Source organism: Odocoileus virginianus, unplaced genomic scaffold (assembly GCF_023699985.2).
Source record: "Odocoileus virginianus isolate 20LAN1187 ecotype Illinois unplaced genomic scaffold, Ovbor_1.2 Unplaced_Contig_7, whole genome shotgun sequence".
Taxonomy (NCBI): Eukaryota; Metazoa; Chordata; class Mammalia; order Artiodactyla; family Cervidae; genus Odocoileus; species Odocoileus virginianus.
The window spans coordinates 1790570-1811819 of record NW_027224324.1 but is presented as its reverse complement, the minus strand read 5'-3'; the positions used below and the strand labels follow the sequence as shown (position 1 = coordinate 1811819).

The following is a 21250-nucleotide window of genomic DNA, read 5'->3' as shown; positions in this document are numbered from 1 at the left end:
AAAAACCTCAAACAGCCAAAGCAATCTCGAGAAAGAAGAACGGAACTGGAGGAATCAACCTGCCTGACTTCAGGCTCTACTATGAAGCCACAGTCATCAAGATAGTATGGTACTGGCACAAAGACAGAAATATAGATCAATGGAACAGAATAGAAAGCTCAGAGATAAATCCACGAACCTACGGTCACCTTATCTTCAACAAAGGAGGCAAGGATATACAATGGAAAAAAGACAACCTCTTTAACAGGTGGTGCTGGGAAAACTGGTCAACCACTGTAAAAGAATGAAACTAGAACACTTTCTAACACCATACACAAAAATAAACTCAAAATGGATTAAAGATCTAAATGTAAGATCAGAAACTATAAAACTCCTAGAGGAAAACATAGGCAAACACTCTCTGACATAAATCACAGCAGGATCCTCTATGACCCACCTCCCAGAATATTGGAAATAAAAGCAAAAATAAACAAATGGGACCTAATGAAACTTAAAAGTTTTTGCACAACAAAGGAAACTATAAGCAAGGTGAAAAGATAGCCTTCAGAATGGGAGAAAATAATAGCAAAGGAAGAAACAGACAAAGGACTAATCTCAAAAATATATAAGCAACTCCTGCAGCTCAACTCCAGAAAAATAAATGACCCAATCAAAAAATGGGACAAAGATCTAAAGAGACATTTCTCCAAAGAAGACATACAGATGGCTAAAAAACATATGAAAAGATGCTCAACATCACTCATTATCAGAGAAATGCAAATCAAAACCACAATGAGGTACCATTACACGCCAGTCAGGATGGCTGCTATCCGAAAGTCTACAAACAATAAATGCCGGAGAGGGTGTGGAGAAAAGGGAACCCTCTTACACTGTTGGTGGGAATGCAAACTAGTACAGCCACTATGGAGAACAGTGTGGAGATTCCTTAAAAAACTGGAAATAGAACTGTCATATGACCCAGCAATCCCACTCCTGGGCATACACACCGAGGAAACCAGATCTGAAAGAGACACGTGCACCCCAATGTTCATCGCAGCACTGTTTATAACAGCCAGGATATGGAAGCAACCTAGATGCCCATCAGCAGACGAATGGATAAGGAAGCTGTGGTACATATACACCATGGAATATTACTCAGCCATTAAAAAGAATTCATTTGAATCAGTTCTAATGAGATGGATGAAACTGGAGCCCATTATACAGAGTGAAGTAAGCCAGGAAGATAAAGACCAATACAATATACTAACGCATATATATGGAATTTAAAAAGATGGTAACGATAACCATATATGCAGGACAGAAAAAGAGACACAGATGTACAGAACAGACTTTTGGGTTCTGTGGGAGAAGGCGAAGGTGGGATGTTCTGAGAGAACGGCATTGAAACAAGTATACTATCAAATGTGGAACAGATCACCAGCCCAGGTTGGATGCGTGAGACAAGTGCTCAGACCTGGTGCACTGGGAAGACCCAGAGGGATGAGATGGGGAGGGAGGTGGGAGGGGGGATCGGGATGGGGAACACATGTAAATCTATGACTGATTCATGTCAATGTATGGCAAAAAACCACAACAATATTGTAAAGTAATTAGCCTCCAACTAATAAAAACAAACAAACAAAAAAGAACATATTATGAGCAAGGCCCTGTTCTAGGCACTTCAAATACAGCAGTGAACAAAACAGAGAAACTCAGGGCCCCATTATGACTATTGTCCTTGTGAGTCTCCTTCTTCAAATAAATAGGTATTGATAGTAAATTTATATAATTGCATTCTTACAAAGATGAATATGTTAATATTAATATGAAATTTTTTTTGACATAAAGCTTTCATTTTTTTCCCTCTGACTTTAAGAGAAATTAAGCATCTCAGTGGGCCACTAAAAGTATTGTGAGTACTCAACACTGGGTCTACCATGCCTAAGAGAGATGTCTGCCCTGCAAAAATCCTGCCCACATGGAGCTTATAATCAAGACTTGGAGAGAGCAAGCAAATATGATAATAAACATGAGACATTTTGCATATATTAAATAGCAATGAATTCCAAGGAAAAATTAAAACAGGAAACTTTAGAGGTGTAGTACGTAATTTTAGTTAGGATAACCAGAAAAAATCCTCTTTGAGAAGATGACATTTGTATAAAGCTCTGAATTTTACTCAAATTAATTTTTCTCATTGAGATTTCAAGATTATAATCATGAGCTATAAAGTTTTTACTTATTAAAAGTTTTTTTTCCTGTTGACTATAAAAGCAGATACACAAAAATTAAGGTTACATATGAGCTTCTTGAGTTAAAAACAGAGTTCTTGACTGTTCTAATTTATACAGGCTTTATATCCTTATGTCCACATTTAGAGAAACAGAACTAATAAGCGATGACGTACCAAAAGTGGGAGACATTTCAAATATAATCTCAATTAATGCCAGCTCCTCTAATTCATTTGCAGAGAATTTCCAGCAGAGAATAAGAGAGAAAATCCATTTGCCCTGAATCTGTATCTCCATTGATTTTCTCTCTTAAAGGATAGAGAAGTACACTGTTTACGAAGTCAACCTCCAATTTCTCACTTTATCCTAAATAACAGCTTGCCTCATAAATAGATCAAATACAGCATCACATTTGTAAAGCATCCTATCAACTGTATAGTCACATAGTTAACACTCTGAGAATCTTTAAGTTATACCTCTGAAAACTACTTAACTGCAAGATGGCACAGTCCAAAACGCAAGCACCAAGCATGTGTTTAAGGCCAATCACCTACTCATTTTAGAAGACAATTTCTGTTACTTTGGCCAAGAAATACCTAGCTTGAGAGATGAATATTTCAACTCCTACAGGTATTTCTATGGTCCATGTATGAAAAAGTCAACAGCAAAGGGTTTAATTTTTTTCCCCTGAACAAGTCAGCAATTCCTTCCCAGAGAAAATTAAGGTTTAGTCCATGAAACAACACACAGACACACTCACTCACATGTCATTCTTTTGCAGCAATTCAAAGGTGGCCCCTTTGAATGGTTAAGTTGGAGCAAAGGCATTAAAATCACCTGCATTTTCTTAATAGATCTATCCCCACTCTCCCCCCTAAAAGGCTTATTCTCAGAAAAGCCACCATTCTTGGCTTTGGCATTTAGCCTGCTTCCATGCAGTCTGCTTCACACCTAGCAGCTCCACCATGATGATTTTAAAGTGCAGTCTATTTCCTCAGGAAACTTTTGTGGTTGACCAAGACACACACTACTCTTCACAAACACCCACTTGCTTTATGTGGTTCTTTGAACCACCAAAAAAGAAATTCTTACTCTCTTTTATAATATCTCCTTATCTTTTTCATGACAATCTTTGCAGGGACACGAATCCCAAAAAAATCCTTAGCCAAGCATAGCTGAATGAGGAATTTGGAGAGGTTTATAAAATTACAGAGACCTTTTGTGCAAGCCCCCCAAGACTGTGAGCTGCCTTGCAGCGTGAGTGGATTTTGCTCTGAGTCTCAACCCAGAATGTACTCTTTATACAGAAACCTCACATCTGACCTCTTCAGCTTCACCTGGCTTGATACCTTATTGAGGCGTTTTATTTCACATTCATAACGTTGCTTCTTGTGGTTCATGAGAGCATTTTTTTCCTTCAAAAGGTTATTCTCTATCTTCAATTCATGTAATTCTCCATTTAGGCTCTCCTTATCCTTCTGAAATATAAAGCAAGAAAACAAATTCCAAACAATAAAATTCAGATGAGATGATTTTGTAGGACTACTTCTGAAATTAAAAAAAAAAAAACAAAACAAACAAGACCTACTAGATTTTCATTTAACATCCCACTTGAGTAATAATCTCTGGGTGGGCTTCCCTCATGGTTCATCTGTAGAGAACCTGCCTGTGAATGCAGGAGACGTGGGTTCGATCCCTGGATCAGGAAGATCCACTAGAGAAGGAAATGGCAACCCACTTCAGTATTCTTGCCTGGGAAATCCCATGGACATAGGAGCCTGGCGGCTATAGTCTGTGGGATCTTAAAAGGGTCGGATGTGACTTAGCAACTAAACAACAACAACTCTGGGTGGAAGTCAGGATTAGGATAGAAGAAATCTTTCTGTTATCCTTACTGCTACTAAGTTTTGTGACCCCAGAACAAGATATCAAAATCCCCACTCCTCACTTTCAAGGATCAAATGAGTCTGCAGAATAAGCTATTCCCTATGCACAGTTATAAGGTGGTGACAAAAGACTGATTCACTAAAAAATAACTGAAAGTTTTAAAATGCAAAATGTGTCACTGCAACAAAAAATATCAATATCTCAAAGCCTTGCTTCATTCTGGCCTGAAGAGAGACAGAAGAGAATAAAGGATGAAAACCTCAGGCAATAAGACCCTACATCACAGATAGTTATTCAGAGTGCTATATTTTTGTGATGATTTCTTTTAAAATGTAGAGATGGGCTGGTCCAACTGCCATCACTCCTCTACTCTTCAGATCACCTTCAAGCAATCCAGCGTTTTAAGTACTTGAAGCAAGGCTAGTGGCTTAGACACCGGTTCTGAATTCAGACAACAGCTGTCTCCTATCTCCTAATTTTATATTCTGGGCAGTAAACTTTTTGTCGAGTGAATTGGATTCTTAATGAGATGAAAATTTTAACCTAGTAAAATAAATATTCTGAAGTTTAGGTAAATCTATATGTTAAAGTATATTGTTTTAATAGCTATTGTTTCCCAAAACAATGATTTAAGAAATCAAATTTAGGTGAGTTGTTTTCCTTAAAAGTGAAAACATTTCTATTTGTCTTTGTTTAACCAGAATAGATCTATATGTACACCTAGAAAATTCACCAAATTTTTTTAAATTTAGCATAGCTTAAGAGAAAATTATTTCAACTAGAAAATGATCCAAATGGCAGAGGGGAAGAAAGTAACCGTGATTCTTGTGCTGGGTATAGATGGAACAGAAAGGAACTTTTACATGGCAGAAAGGGAATTGCTAAACTTTGCTTTCTTTGGACACTGCCAAAGATATCCTTAGCAAGGTGGGAAATCCGAACAGATGTTGTCATGTACTAATGTGTGAAACTGCCTTAAGACTTGTACATGTTGTAAAACACAACCACTTCATCACAATATCAGTCACAAGACTTCACCTGAGAAAATTAGCCTTATTCTCCTTTTTCCTGTCTGAAAAAATGAGAGGCCTTTAGGGCTCAAGGGCCTCCACCCTTTTCCTATAATATTCATGAAGTCCCATCAGTTCAGTGAAGTTCAGTTGCTCAGTCGTGTCTGACTTTTTGTGACCCCATGGACTGCAGCACGCCAGGCTTCCCTGTCCATCATCAACTCCCAAGCTTGCTCAAACTCATGTCCATTGAGTCGGTGATGCCACCCAACCATCTTATCCTCTGTGGTCTCCCTTCTCCTTCTGCCTTCAATTTCTCCCAGCATCTGGGTCTTTTCAAATGACTCAGTTCTTCGCAATGGGTGGCCAAAGTATTGGAGTTTCAGCTTCAGCATCAGTCCTTCCAATGAATATTCAGGGCTGATTTCCTTTAGGATTGACTGGTTGGATCTCCTTGCAGTCCAAGGGATTCTCAAGAGTCTTCTCCAACACCACAGTTCAAAAGCATCAATTCTTTGGCGCTCAGCTTTCTTTATAGTCCAACTCTCACATCCATACATGACTACTGGAAAAACTTTGACTAGACTGAACTTTGTCAGCAAAGTAATGTCTCTGCTTTTTTAAATTTAATTTTTATTGAAGGATAATTGCTTTACAGAATTTTCTGTTTTCTGTCAAACCTCAACATTAATCAGAGGGCTGGCATGGGAAGGGAGATGAGAGGGAGCATCAAAAGGGAGGTTATATCTCTGCTCTTTAATATGCTGTCTAGGTTGGCCATAGCTTTTCTTCCAGGGAGCAAGAGTCTTTTAATTTCATGGCTACAATCACCATCTGCAGTGATTTTGGAGCCCCCCAAAATAAAGTCTCTCACTGTTTCCATTGCTTCCCCATCTATTTGCCATGAAGTGATGGGACCGGATGCCCATCTTAGTTTTCTGAATGTTGAGCTTAAATTCAAATTTTTCACTCTCCTCTTTCACTTTCATCAAGAGACTCTTTAGTTCTTCTTTGCTTTCTGCCATAAGAGTGGTGTCATCTGTGTATCTGAAATTATTGATATTTCTCCTGGCAATCTTGATTCCAGCTTGTGCTTCATCCAGCTCAGCATTTTGCATGATGTACTCTGCATGTAAGTTAAATAGCAGGTGACAATATACAGCCTTGATGTACTCCTTTCCCTATTTGGAATCAGTCTGTTGTTCCACGTCCAGTTCTAACTGATGCTTCTTGACCTGCATACAGGGTTCTCAGGAGGCAGGTCAAGTGGTCTGGTGTTCCCATCTCTTGAAGAATTTTCCACAGTTTGCTGTGATTCCACACAGTCAAAGGCTTTGGCATAGTCAATAAAGCAGAAATAGATGTTTTCCTGGAACTCTCTTGCTTTTTCTATGATCCAATGGATGTTGGCAATTTGATTTCTGGTTCCTCTGCCTTTTCTAAATCCAGCTTGAACATCTGGAAGTTCATGGTTCACATACTATTGAAGCCTGGCTTGGAGAATTTTGAGCATTACTTTGCTAGTGTGTGAGATGAGTGCAATTGTGTGGCACTTTGAATGTTCTTTGGCATTGCCTTTCTTTGGGACTGTGAAAACTGAACTTGGATTCCAGTCCTATAGCCACTGCTGTGTTTTCCAAATTTTCTGGCATATTGAGTGCAGCACTTTCACAGCATCATCTTTTAGGATTTGAAATAGCTCAAGTGGAATTCCATCACCTTTACTAGCTTTGTTCGCAGTCCCATAACTGTAAAGTCCCATAACTAAACATAAAACCAGGAGTCCACATTAAGAAAAGGCATCATCTCAACGCCACCTTCTAGTTCTCAAGGGGATTAAAGGACCCTTCCAATCTGGAGACTGGGTTGAAGTCCCATTTTCCCATGTGCTACTTATAGATATTGACAAGCCGTCTAAACTCTACACCTCAGCCTTCTCATTTCTAAAATGACAAACGTATGATTTTCCTCACAGATGGGCGGCGAATGTTAAATGAGATGAGGATGAGACACTTTTCAAAAATGTTATCTTTTTAGGGTGATAAAAGTCATACTTTTTTGTAAAGCTTCTTGTAAGCTGAAAAGCAACTGTACAAAGATTTGTCATATTACCAACAATAGCAGTAAAAATAAATCAGAATGAGTAAAGGCAAAAAAGCAAAATGAATTTTTTCCTAGGCTGCAATGCCCTAGAAAAACACCCCCAAATCTGTGGCTTGGATCTCCCTGCGGATGGAGCCTCCCGAACGGCAAAGGAGGAAGCGAATAGGGCACATCCTGCCTTCTGATTTAGAGACGTGGCCCCTGGTTTTGGGACCTCCGAACCCTGTACCCCCTGGCCCATCGGAGGCAGGGGCCCCGCCCTCCTGGGGGCGGGGATTCGCTCCCGAGCCCTGCCCACCTCCGCACGCTGCAGCGACTCGTTGGTCCAGCAGCGCGGCGGGCAGCTCTCGCTGGGGTTCTGCAGCCGCTCCTTCTCCAGTGTTCCCAGGAATCTTTCTGCGGAATCCAGTTTCGATTTCAGCTCTGCGACCTGCAGGCAGGAGTGGTTCACAGACAGCTGCAGACACCTGGTCCGAAGCCCACCAACCCCTGTATTTTTTTCCCAACCTAACACCGCGGGACAGAACTGGCTCACTCCTGGGCGTCCCCTACGGAGGGGCTGCTCTTCCCACTGCCCCAAACCAAGATCAGGTCTTTTGCTTTTTAAAAAATGCTTCCTCTACAAGAGAAAAAAGCAAACACCAAAACAGTTTGTAGACTCCTTTCTCCAGACTACGCCCCTTTGGAGGAAATAAACCCTTAGACCTTACGGGAGCCATCGAGGCTTGTCATTCTGTTTTCTTTTTTTTTTTTTTTTTTTATTTTAATTTTTTTTTTTTATTAGTTGGAGGCTAATTACTTTACATCCCACTTCTGGGCATACACACCAAGGAAACCAGATCTGAAAGAGACACGTGCACCCCAATGTTCATCGCAGCACTGTTTATAATAGCCAGGACATGGAAGCAACCCAGATGCCCATCAGCAGACGAATGGATGAGGAAGCTGTGGTACATATACACCATGGAATATTACTCAGCCATTAAAAAGAATTCATTTGAATCAGTTCTAATGAGATGGATGAAACTGGAGCCCATTATACAGAGCGAAGTAAGCCAGAAAGATAAAGACCATTACAGTATACTAACACATACATATGGACTTTAGAAATATGGTAATGATAACCCTATATGCAAGTCATTCTGTTTTCAACTGGCAAGGTGTGCCTTGCCTGATCTGAAGAAGGCAGTGAAGGGTGGAGATCAGTGAACATGCTTACATTACAGAAAAACAGATACGGCCTTTAACTCCTCAGTAACCTGCAGCGCTTGACCTGCTGTGCAGTGCGTGCCAAATCTCTTGACCTGCTATTAAATTCCAAATTAGGTGTCTGGGTTGCAGGGGTCCAGCAAGAGAAGCCTTAGGAACAAGCACTTCATCAAAGATGGAGAGTGTGACCATTTTTAACCCTGGGTCTTCACGCAGCTGCAAGCCCTTTGGGAAGGTAACTAAATGTTTTCTCTGGGATCATGTGACTTAATATTTGGAGACCCAAAAGCTGCCCCTCTGAATATTATTATATAAGGTTGTTTGGCCATGGCCTGGTGTAGTGAAAACCATCTTGCTTTTTCTAAATGTAATACTCTGAGTATCAAAATGAGGAAGAAAAGAGCCATTCTGCTGTATTTCTCACTTGTGGTCAAATTTCTTAATTCTGAATTATTCAGGGAGTTTACTTTCTCTTCTCTCTCTTTTGAAACATGAAATTATTTTAAATAATAAGTTGACTTTTCCTCTTTAAATATATATTTTAAAAAAATTATTTCTCCCCAAAGCAAAAGTTTCTTGTCTGAGAACATGCTTTAGAGAGAAGAGGGTTTGCCCCATTTCCCCTCACTCACTGTTAGCATTCTTTCCTTATCTGTGGGAAACAGCTTATGCTATAAAGAATTAGAGAACTAGCCTTGTATAAAACAGTATGAACTTTAAGCCATCTCTCATCTCACAAATAACTTTGTGCTTTTATGGCTGCTAGTAACAGAGCCAGGATGCTCTGTGAGCTCTGATAAATGTGCCTAAGAATTTAGAGATACCGCTGGAGGCTATTTTTAGTATCTTTATTTTTACATTCTCAAGACAATTCACTGACACCTTCATTAATCTTCAGTACCAAGAAGCCAGTAATACACTCAGCACACTCCTCCTTATCATTTTTCAACAGAAGGCTGGCTATTCACAAATCTCCTGTAGTTGAAATCAATGAAAATCTTCACATACTTGGCTCACTCAGATTATTGATTTAAAGCAAATGCCAAACAGAGAGGTGTTTACCTTTCTTTCATATAACTCTTTCATGCTTCTAAATTGCTGATCCCATTGCTGGTTAACTTCCAGGAGCTGAAATTATTAGAATTTGGTAAATCAACAAAGGATCTGCTCAGTTGGAAATTTAGTCAAAATGAAATCACTTTTTGAGGTAAGATTTTGGAAGTCATTGGTGAAGATAGTATTCTTTCCACCAAGTTCTGGTAGATCTGGGATGAGTTAACCCATTCACCTTTCATAATTGGCTCACATGTGAAAAACTAGTACATCTTAGGTATATCTTGACTAGTCAGCCGAACAATTTATTAGAAACTTTTAACTTTGCATACTTATTTGAATTTTCATCTTCTTTGTTCAATCCAACCAGAACCTGATACAAATTGCATTAATGGTTTTCTGTAATATTTATTCACATTTGAAGTCTTTTATAAAATCTTTCCATATTTTTCTATGTGCTTACCTTGACTATTATAATGTAATATTTCTCATATCTTTTAAAGGCAGAATTTATATTAAAAATTCCAAGTCTCATTAGCTGATAATCATTTGCTTGCAATATGTGTTTTTTTAAAAAAAAATCAGTACATGATTTGTATAATATACTCAACTAATATATAATATCACTTTTTTGAAAGCTTAGATTATTCAAGGAATAATAGTTTTGTCATAAGACAATTTTAGAAGCAATTTAGGCTGCAAAAAACTTGTAACTTTGTTTCAAACTTCAAAACTATGTGCTAAATAGATGAAAGGAAAAACACTATGACCTCTTTTTAGTTTTCTAGTCAGGGAAGTCTACAGCTTTCCACATTAAAAGAAATTCCAACAGCTATAAATATAGGGCAGACATGGAGAAGATAGATATAATGACTAAAAAGGTAACAAAACTTTCTCTTCATTACAAAACAATATCTAATCCAGAGTGGCAGTAGCTAGGTAACTCTTATGCTAGAAATAGATATAACTTTTTAGATAAGACTATATAATGTTATTTTATAAAGATCCCTGAGCTCCTGTCATTTTAGGGACTAACATTTCTATGCACTGGTAACATTACTTCGCTGAAGTTCAGTACTTTTCCAGAAGAGCACACTATTTTATGCAGTATCAAAGGGTGGAGGACACCATAGAAGAAAACAGAAAGGCTGTAATGTAGAAAATTGTCAGGAAGCATTTAACAAGAGGCTTCCTGTGTGCTGTTTTGGATCTGTCAGGAACCCTCTGGCCCTTATTAATTCCTGAATATTCAGGAATTAAGAGGAGAGGCACGCCTTTCCCGGGGCTGAGGAATCCAGGCATTTCTCATTACAGTGATAAGTACCCTCTTCCTTTTTATGAGCCAAATGGTAAAAGGTGATTGTTTGCAACTCTCTCTTTGATAGGGATCATCTTATGTTTTGTAAGTCTGGAATTTTAATCTTTGTCTTTGCTGAGAATAACCACCTTGTAAGACAGTATATATGCCCACGCCATGTTGATTAAAACACCTTTGCTCCATCAGAGCTTGGGTCCCCGTGTCTTTCTTTCTTTCCTTCTTTCTTTCTTTCTTTCTCTCTCTCTCTAGTTGTGGCTAATTCCTTGGAGCGCGGAGGCCGGCTGAGCTCACTTTCTTGCCCGGGGCCTCTAAGACCCTCTCGAGAAGGCGCACTGCGCCTTCACCCACTCGAGAGGGCGCCCGGTGCCTCCGCGCAGCAGCGCCGCCCTGAGAACAGGGCTCTATCGGCTTTCCGCGTAAACCAGGGGATGTCAGCCTCTTTCTCTCTCTTACTCTCGGAACCACCAGGTTCCGGTCCATTAAAGGACCAACAGGCGCTATCAGCCTCTTTCTCTCTCTTATTTTCTTAACGTCGACTCCGGACCACCAGGTTCCTGTCCATTAAAGGACCAACAGAAAATGACTTAGAAAAGGAAGCACCAAATTGACTACATAGTACCAAAATTGTTATTGTTTTTACCGTTTCCTCTGTCAAGGAGAATAAAGAAGTTCTAATATTCATTAAACTCAGAACAACAGAACTCGAAATAATATCCATTACATACCTAATGACGTTTCAAAACAAACTTCTTTTGTGATAACACTCCTTAACCCCTGTTGGTCAGATGCCAACTCATGATGTCATAGTACCCAAGTCAACTATACAATAAGGCCTTTGACAGCTTGAGTTTCAAGGTGTGCCAAGTTGCAGAACATTAACAGCCCAGCTGATAAACTCACCTGGCCCATATGGAAGAAACATCTAGTTACAAAACTTAAATTAAAATTATTGGATTTATGGGTCTGTCATTTTTTATCCGTTCGCACAAGCATTGAGAGACCGAGTCAGAGATCTGTAGGTGAGAGAAAGAGGCATTTGCCCTCAGTGTAACGCAGCCGCTGATTCCAGGGATGCAGACTGCGACCAGCAGCAAAAGCGAAAGGCACGACGGGCCTCTTTCATTGTCAGCATCAACCCTGTGTTGCTTCAACTAATATCGCAAAATTACCTCTTTTCTCTGCTTTTCCAGACATCTTATCTTTTGTTCAAGAGAATTTAAGTTCTTTCTTCTTGACGATTGAGCACACTTAAAAAAAAAAGAGCAAAGCAGAATAGTCTATCAAGTAAACAGGAGAAATGCTGCCTTTCACAAGCTCTCATTTGTAATTTATAAAAATTTTGCTAAAATATTATCTTCTTCATAGAGAACTGTTGATGAAAAAGCTTTATATTTTAGAAACTCTTTTATATGAATTAACTACTTAGACAATTATTGAATAAATTACAAATGTATCTATATAAAAGGTAAGCAAGAAATTAGAATTTTATGAATTTGGATTTCAATCATTTTCCCCCAAAAATGAATATAACGTACAGAATATAATGTATATAGAAATCAGGTAAGTTTCATAGATACATGTTAGGTATTTACCTGGTAAAATTAAAAAAAAAAATTCATTTACACAGACATGCCCATGATTTGGAGTGGCCCTGACAAAAGTCAGAGGCATGATAGAACCAAGGAAACGAGACTAACACAGTACGTTACACAGAGACAAACTGATTCTGAAGCAATAATAATACATTAACTACTTCAGTGACCATCATATGATTATCTTAGAGAGGTGGGCATAGGTTATCTGGTATTGTGTAATTTTAACCAGCCCTATGTATAAAGCTGCTAGGTGACAAATTTAGATGAATAATAAATCATTGGCATGGTGAAAAATTAATCACTTTTATTTTTAAGAAAAAATTATTCATTTAAAGAAAGCACAAACATTCTGGAAACTGCCTACCATCTGTCTAAAGCGATCACCAGCAAAGTTCACTAAAGTATTGTTTTCTCTGTTCTAACTCAATAGTCTTAAAACCATTGCATGGCTGAATCATAAAGTAATACAATGAATTGGATGATGTGGGTAGTCTGGAAATCTGCCATTTAGTTTCAGGCTCAATAATTATTGTGGACCAAGAAATTGCTTAAGGGAATTTGTGAACAGTAAGAAATATTTTCAAAACATGTTGGCCTTTGCTAGAAATGTTACAAGAAATGTTGTTTTGTAATCATCATGTAATTTCAAGGACTTCTTTCATTAGAAATGATTTATAAAATTATTTTTCTACCCTTGCTAACTTTTGTCTCCATGCTTTATGGTTCTGTGGTGTTTTACACCTCTATAGATGCTATTCTTAGTTTTTTTAGTTACTTCCTATTCAGACCCATGTGTAACTAAGACTGCATTTAGAAAGAGGCATTCTTCTGTAGGTCAACAAAAATCAGAATGATTATACCTGCTTCTTGACCTCAAACTGGGTTAGCCCAGTGCCAGAAGTGGTATCAGTTTCCAGGTGACAAGTATGTTGGGTCCTGAAATTGAGATTTCTGTTTTTTTAGGAAGACTTCTAAGGGGTGGAACTTCTTCTGGATCAGAACAGACTAAAAATTAGTCATAGCTGATTTGGAAAATGCTGTGAAGCAACCCTACTTAGTGTGTGCTGGGCTTGGCGAAGCAGAGATGCAGAAAGACTGGATGCTAGACTAGCGGTTCTCTCACCACTAGGGTGCATTCACCTGGGGGCTTGCTAAACACAGGGCACCCAGAACACCGATCAGAATTTCTGAAAGGGAGCTATAGCACTCTATCTTCTTTTTTAATAGATTTTACTTTTTAGAGAAGTTTCAGGTTCACAGTAAAACTGAGTGGGGAGTATAGAGATTTCCCATATACCTATTGCCCCAACACATGGGTAGCTCTCCCCGTTGTCGGCATCCTCTACCAGAGTGGTGTATTTGTTAACAGATGAGCCTGCCTTGACGCAGCATTATCACCCAGATCCACAGTTTACATTACGATCCCCTCTTGCTGTTGTGCATTCTGTGGATGCAGATGAATATGTAATGACATGTGTCTATCATTATAAGATCCTGTAGAATGGTTTCACTGTCTTAAAAGTTCTCTGTGCTTCACCTACTTATCCCACCTCTATTTTTAAATCCCACCACTGATTTTCATGATTCATATGAAAGTTCAAGTTTCCTCCATTCCACACCATGGTTCAGAACTTGAATTTGGGGTCCTCAAAAAGTCTTTTTTTTCTATTTATGCCAAAGACAATAAAAATTCTGTGACCAACAGACATTTGTATACCCTGCCTTCTGAGAATTTAGATCGAGAGTAATCAGATAGTTTGCATTTTTTCCATATACAATTTTCTCTGAAAAATTATGAAGTAGTTTGACTCTTGATTTTCTTTTAAAAGTTATTTTTAAATCTTTATAAAATTCTGTATAAAATGACTTAGTAAATATATTAAATCTGAAAGACAGATAAAGCACAGCAATAGGTATGACTTATAAATATATCACTAAGACTTTCTGTGGAGATTAATCAACATTTTACCACCATTCATATGACATAGATGTGTATCAAAATGAAACAAAACAGTCAAATACAAAGTTTTGAAGAAACTTTTCACTTGTTTTTGCTATGCTTCTTATTTGCTAATAAAGGCATAGAAAGATTTTTAGGTCACTGGTCCTTCTAAGGGCTCCTTTAAAGAAAAAGTACTCCCTATAAAATGTAATCTATGTACAAAGTATTCAGACCTTGCTTTCTCATTCACCCTAATGCCCAGATCAGTTTTTAAGAGATTCAAGTTCTGGGACTGCTAAATTAAATACCTGAATGGACGAAAGAGTCTGTTTCCTATTATATCTTAGTTATCATTAAAAAATACTTTAAGAAAGCACTTTCAATTAGTATCTGTTGCAGTAAACAGTAACAGAGCAAAGAATGTGATATTAATTGCATGTATATAAGTATTTTACCACAGGTACTCTACTGCTGTAATAGATTTTATTTCTAAGCACACCAATATAATATTCTCTTAAATTTTACATTAAACCAAATTCCTTTTTAAGTCAAGAGCAAAATATGAAACATAGAATTGAAAAGCTGAAAGGACAGGATTTTATTTTTCACTTTAAAAGCAAAAAGAAATGTAGCTCAGAGGTGTCAAAGAAAATGCAACCAGTCACCTAGATATTTTTTCTTTATTGAAATATATAGAGCATATCTTACCTAAAGAAAGCAAACTAGCCCCTTCTATTCTTATTAATCTTTGCATAATTAGCCATCAGCAATGCTGTTGATGCTATGTATGGTCAATTCATCTCCCAGAAATGTGTTCTTACCTCTGCATGATCCGTAGAACTTTCTGCACCACTCATTCTAGCTGTGCTCTGTAAGAAATGTGCCACAGAAGCGGTTTTTCCTGGAGGCTTGGAGAGCAGAAAGAAAAAAAGAAGAAAAAGTTGTGTTTTAAAGTGAGAGCAAAATATATACAATTTAAAAACTACTACAAAAATAGTTAACTCGTGACAGAAAACAATAGTAACAATTTTTCACTGAAGATGTACAGAAGTGATTCTGTGTGTGAATTATACAGAATAAGGCTAAAGGCAACTGTGACGATAACTTTTCTTTTCTTCCAGCTCGGGGTTTCCCGGGATGTCTCAAGCTGGCGGGCTGTGACTAACATACAGGCAGGTTGCCTTGCTATGGTATGTAAATCGCCTTTCTTCCCTTACTGGCAGTTCTCTCACGGCAGGAGGAAGTTACCACAGACTAGCCTAGGCACATTAGTCTTTCCTCAGTAGCTGAGCTGCCATAACTTCACTGTATTTCCCAGATCAATTAAGTAACTGTTGACTTTTTGACAACTCGGGGTACTTGCTTCCCTAAGGGCTGGATTTTCTGGCAATGTCTTATGTGTAACTGTGTGAACTTTAATGTCATGCATAATTCTTTAAGTGCTACTAATTCTTATGGAACTAGAAAAGAAAATAATTCATTACAGAGTTATTGGGTATTGTTTGTAAAATAAATCTTCTATATTGGCAGGAAGTTTAAACTTGGTTCTCAAGTGTAAAGTCTCAAGACTGTTTTTTCTGTAGTTGGTCCACATTTTCTCCATAACTCCAGGGAAGTAAAGTCTTTTTTTCCACTAACATTCAGCTATAATGAGTTGGCTTGTAGTTTTACGGGGCACTGAGGTATGGAGCACTTGACAGGCAGTGCAGATAAAAGCAAGAAAAGCAGATGCTCTGAGCTACACACCAGGGCCGTGATGGGGCAGAGGACCTCATTCTTGACTGGAGGAATGGGGACGAAGGGAGAGGCAAGAACACAGAAAGGAAAGAATGTGTGGCTGAAAGGAGAAAAGAATTTAGTTACTTAGTTTACATTTTTCCTTAGACCTCTCTATTTGATATCAACATATATGTAGGGTCAGTCCTAACACTCCTGAAATCCAAACTCTTTAACAGGGAATGGATGGGTGGCTAGGATTTGACGCTCCGTTGTCTCCGTTAGCTCCTCATCTTTAGCTCTCCAACTCTGGTTCTGTGTTCACACCACACTGAATTCCCTCTGCTTCCCGAGCTGGCCACACCCCTGATATCTGTGGCTCTCTCCATCTGGAGTGTGTGTGTGTGTGTGTGTGTGTGTGTGTGTGTGTGTATGTGTACTTTCTGCTGGTTTCTCGGTCTGTTTAGGGGGTACACTTGAGTGAAATAGAATGATATTTCCTTAAGGCAAGATCCAAAAATACAAGCAGGAAACAAGTTGTTCAGAGTTCTAAAGGTAAAACGAGTCACGTGTGATTTGATGTTAGGGATACAAGCAGGGGTTTCCTGGAGACTGATGCTTCATTAACTGTTAAATCCACTCATCAGAAAAAAAAAAAGACAATAACATAAAAAAGTATTTTTTTCTCTCCCAACTCCTCCTCCCAAATGCACACGTACTCAAAGCATAGTTACATATGGTCAAAGTTCCTTTCAGCCTTATCTGTGTTTTCAGTAAGACTCACCCAGCGCATGAGGTAGCAGTGACCTAAAGAAGTGGTTAGAAGGAACATTTGCTTGCCAGCCGTTGCTGTCTGTAGGCCCTCTCTGTATGGGTATCCTGTTGAACATTTGTTGCTGTAGCCCATCAGGGTGTGAGTGATTCTACTGAATGGAAATCCTCTATTTTTGCATTTTTCATTATATTATTTTTTGCCTCTCCTGCCATGGCAGTTTAACAACAAATGGATTTTCCATTAGATCCAGAGAGCCATGTGGTGATTTATGAATAAACAATAACTCTCCCGGAGTACCCCAAGTTTGGTGGGAGAAAAAAAGGAATGTGCGTTACATGTACAGTCCCAGGAATAAACTGGATATTTTCTGCTATACATGCTCTCTTTGCCTCACCTCCGCTGCCTCACGTATGCTATATACGTTCAGTGTCTGACTTTCAGTCAAACTTTGTTCCCTGAGAAGCCTTAGTAGCCACGATAACTTTCAGAGAAATGGATATGTCACTCCATGTATCTAAAGCAAGTTTGAGGAGTTCTCATTTCTCAAGTGACTAAAATAATATTAATATCTAGAGGAAAACAACAAACATAGGGAAATACGGTGGAGTGAAGGACCAAGGCCTACGAGTGGTGGTCAGGAACTGTCACTCCGCGTGATGATAACTCCCTCAAAATCAGTCCAAGAGAAATCATCACATTTCTATAAATGCTTGGACAGATTCTTTGGTATGTGAAATAAACATGGATTTTTCTTCACTATCCTTTTAGGATGGGGGTTGTAAAGCTTCCTCTGCTTTCTGGATTTATTTGCATGGATTTTAAGTGAATGTGCTATCTAAGTGGGCTTCCCGGATAGCACAGTTGGTAAAGAATCCACCTGCAATGCAAGAGACTCCAGTTCTATTCCTGGGTTGGGAAGATCCGCTGGAGAAGGGACAGGCTACCCACTCTAAGCAGGAGTACTTACCTACTCTAAGCTATCTAACTAGGAGACAGAGTACCTAGTGGTGACTAAAACATCTGCCCCTAGAAAGCAGTCATCTGGATTCATATTTCAGCTCTGCCATTCACTGCTTATAAATTTGGGAATGATGCTTAAGGCCCTTAAGTCTCCAATCCCACATAGTAAGCTAGGGATAGTAGAGATTCCTCTTCCTAGGGTTGCTGTTCATAATAACACATGTAAGAGCTTAGATTTTAATAATAATATGGCCTTAAGGATAGGGCCCATCAGTCATTTACATATCACTTACTATGCACGTGGCACTAAGGAAAACAGAAGTTCCTACTGTCAGTGAAACATACATGTATATGAGCGTGCTTTGAAGAATTCAGAGAGAGCTCATTCTGAGCTTTCATAGTTATTTGGGCCTTGAAGGATGGATTGGATGTTCATAGATGGTGAGAGCTGAGATATATTTACTGTTAAGGGGAACAACTTAAAGGAAACAGAGGTGGACAAGCCTAAGTATGAAGGATTCTTATAAGCCCAGTGTAACTAGAGAGGGGCTCATGTGCTCTGCCTAAAGTTGATTTGGATCAAATTGGGAAAAGCTTTTAATTTCAGACTAAGAAATTTTAACTTTATTACATAGGCCATGGGGCACTACTGAAGACCTCTGAGCAAAGGAATTACATAATCAAAGTCACTTTTTAGTAAAAATAAACCTGGATATGCACATTATGTATTAAATGGGTTAGACTGACAACTCTAATACCACTTAATAGATATTATCAAAAGTAATATCCAAAATATTTAACAACTCATGATAATCAAACTACTGAATAATCAGTTCACCTGGGGCATGTAGAATGAACCACAGCTCTGAACTCCAAACGCCTATATTAACTGCCTGCTCATCATCCTTGTTTGGATGCTTAATAAATACCTCCTTCACCACTGTATGAAAGTTATTTCCTGATCTTCTCCCACAAAACTTGTCTTCCCCATCACAATCAGTGACAACTTTCATGCCCTGGACTAAGAATCTTGGAGTCATCCTTGATTTACCTTTTTCCTCACAGCTTTACCCAATTCATCTGGATATTTTTTAGGGTCTCTGAAAATACATCCAGAAAGGAAAGCAGCATGTTGCCGCAAAAGCCAAGGGTTTTCCCGGTTTAAGGAAAGAATTAAATAAACATTCCTTTTTATAAACGTTCAAAATGGAAATGTCAATAATTGCTTCCTGATTTTGTTCACATGAAAAGTCTTAAAAGAGCATCAAGTAGTGACTGATATCTGTCCCTGCATCGAATCCTGGTCCACCCTGTCCTAGTTACATGACCTGCATTACTGCAATAACCTAACAGCCTCCTTCCTTGCTTGCACTCCTGCTCTTTTCCCATCTTTTATCAGTCCAGTAGCCACTGCACGTTTTTAAAATATGTCATTTCACGTCACTCCTCTGCTCAGAACCTTTCGGCGGCTCCTATTTCACTCAGAGTGAGTATAGTTACAGTGGCCCGCGGGGTCCTCCCCGCTCTTGCCTGTGCTCCCCGGACCTCTTTCTCAGGATCCTCCTGTTTGCTTACTCCACCCTGTCCTGGCCACACTGCTGGCCCAGGAACCTGTCATGTACACACCCTGTTCTGTCTGCTCAGAGCTGTCTTTCTCTTAGGTAACCCCATGGCGCATCCCCTCCCCTTCAGTGGGTAATTACTTCAATGCCATCTTTTTATTGAGATCTTACCTGGTCTCCTGTTTAAAATTGCTCTCCATCTCAGCCCTTTCCTGCTATATTTTTTCCATAGCACTGTATGTCATACCCTATATGTTTTTATTGTCTGCTGTGTTTATTCCATATTTCTTAAACCTAAAATAGTGCCAACTATTTTAGGGCCTGTGCAAGTCCATGCAGTGCTCAGACACATGTAAAGCCTTCACCCCATCCCGAACTAAATCTGCAATGTTGATGAAATGGGTACCTACTCAAGAGTTTAAAAAAGATCTCAGGATCAGGAACGTCAACTTCTTGGCCTGCAAACTAGTAAATGACCTCTGTTTCATCCTCCAGACCTGGGCTTGGACTAGATGAGTCCCTGAGAGGCATGTCCCCAATCCCACATCCTCTTGGGGGATACAGGCTTGAAGCCCGCCAGCTTGGAGTTTAAAGCCCTTCTTCCGTGCGGTACATATATGTGTGTTTCTACCGCACACTTCTAGTTTTTAGTGCATCTTGGTTACATGATAGGGCAAATTGGACTTTGCTGACTATTCTCTAGTCTTTATAAAACTGCAGACTTTATGAAACTTCCAGTCTAAAGGTTTCTCAACACTGCCCAAAGCAGTAACCCATCTGATCCAGTCTGACCACCAGCCCCTTTGAAGGCTTCTCTGGTTTGCCAGAGGAGTTAGTTACCTCCTCCTTTGTGATCCCAGGTTGCTGTGTGAGGCATCAATTTCTGCACTTATCATAAAATCGTCATTTTATGTACCTTTCTCTCTCAAGGCTGTAAGGTTCTTGAAGGTAGAGTCAATATCATTTTAGCCTTGGGAACTAACATAGTATCTTTAGAGCACAGGCTAGTGTTATACACATTAAAAAAAATCTGCTTATGTATAAATCTTTATTTTGTAGGAAATCATAGTATACCGCTACTTCTTAGAACACAGTCCAGAGGAGAAAGACCACAGGGATAAACAAAGATATATATTTTGTCTCCAAATAAGAAAGGATCAAGTAGGAGTATCTACCCATTTTAAAAAAGCTGTTCTGTTTGAATGTATTTTATTTTTACTCATTTTATAGGTAAATATTTCACCTTTATTTTGTATAAATAATCAATATTTATTTCTCTCCATACAAACCCCATATTTTTTTCTCCTAACATAGTTAATATTTAATAGATACATAGTATCAATGATTACACATGCTATGGGGGATTTTTTTAAAAGGTATAAGTGCGGTTTTCAATAATATTTCCTATATTTGTATAGTGCTTTATTATATCTTATAAGTTAATCTCCTGAAATATTAACTGGTGATTTCCCCCACACATACATGGTTCTTTGTTTCATGTAACAAATCCGTTTTTGCTCAGTGAGAAATACCTTTTGTCACAGGGCTAAACAAGTTTATCATTGAATGCAAAAGAAAAAACAGTCCCTATTCAGCCTTTGGATTTCAAAATAGACTTTTCAAACTCTAGAGGCCATCCTGAAAACTGAAGCTTTGAATTGCAAGGCTAGTATTTCTAGTAACATACTTTTAAAAATTTAAGATTTATGAAATGTCTCAAAAAGCAACATGGATTGATGGATGAAAGAAGCAGTAGGTAGATGGATAGATACATGATAAACAAGTAGAGTGAAATGTTTAATGGTGAAATCTATGGGTATATATCACAAAATCTTCTCAACTTGTCTATATATTTGGTTTCATAACAAAATGTTTGAGAAAAAAACAGAATTAAGGCATAAAATCTTATA

General features: G+C 38.6%; 1 protein-coding gene across 1 annotated transcript in view; it reads right to left on the bottom strand.

Moving 5' to 3' along the window:
• TNIP3 (TNFAIP3 interacting protein 3) overlaps positions 1 to 21250 on the bottom strand; it is a 136602-nt gene that overhangs the window by 27247 nt on the left and 88105 nt on the right. Inside the window, exons 4-8 of the mRNA XM_070463853.1 lie at positions 15149 to 15235; positions 11960 to 12037; positions 9482 to 9547; positions 7509 to 7640; positions 3560 to 3688 (exon numbers count right to left, since the gene is read on the bottom strand). Coding sequence (XP_070319954.1) covers positions 3560 to 3688; positions 7509 to 7640; positions 9482 to 9547; positions 11960 to 12037; positions 15149 to 15235 — 492 coding nt within the window. The remainder of the gene's footprint in view (positions 1 to 3559; positions 3689 to 7508; positions 7641 to 9481; positions 9548 to 11959; positions 12038 to 15148; positions 15236 to 21250) is intronic.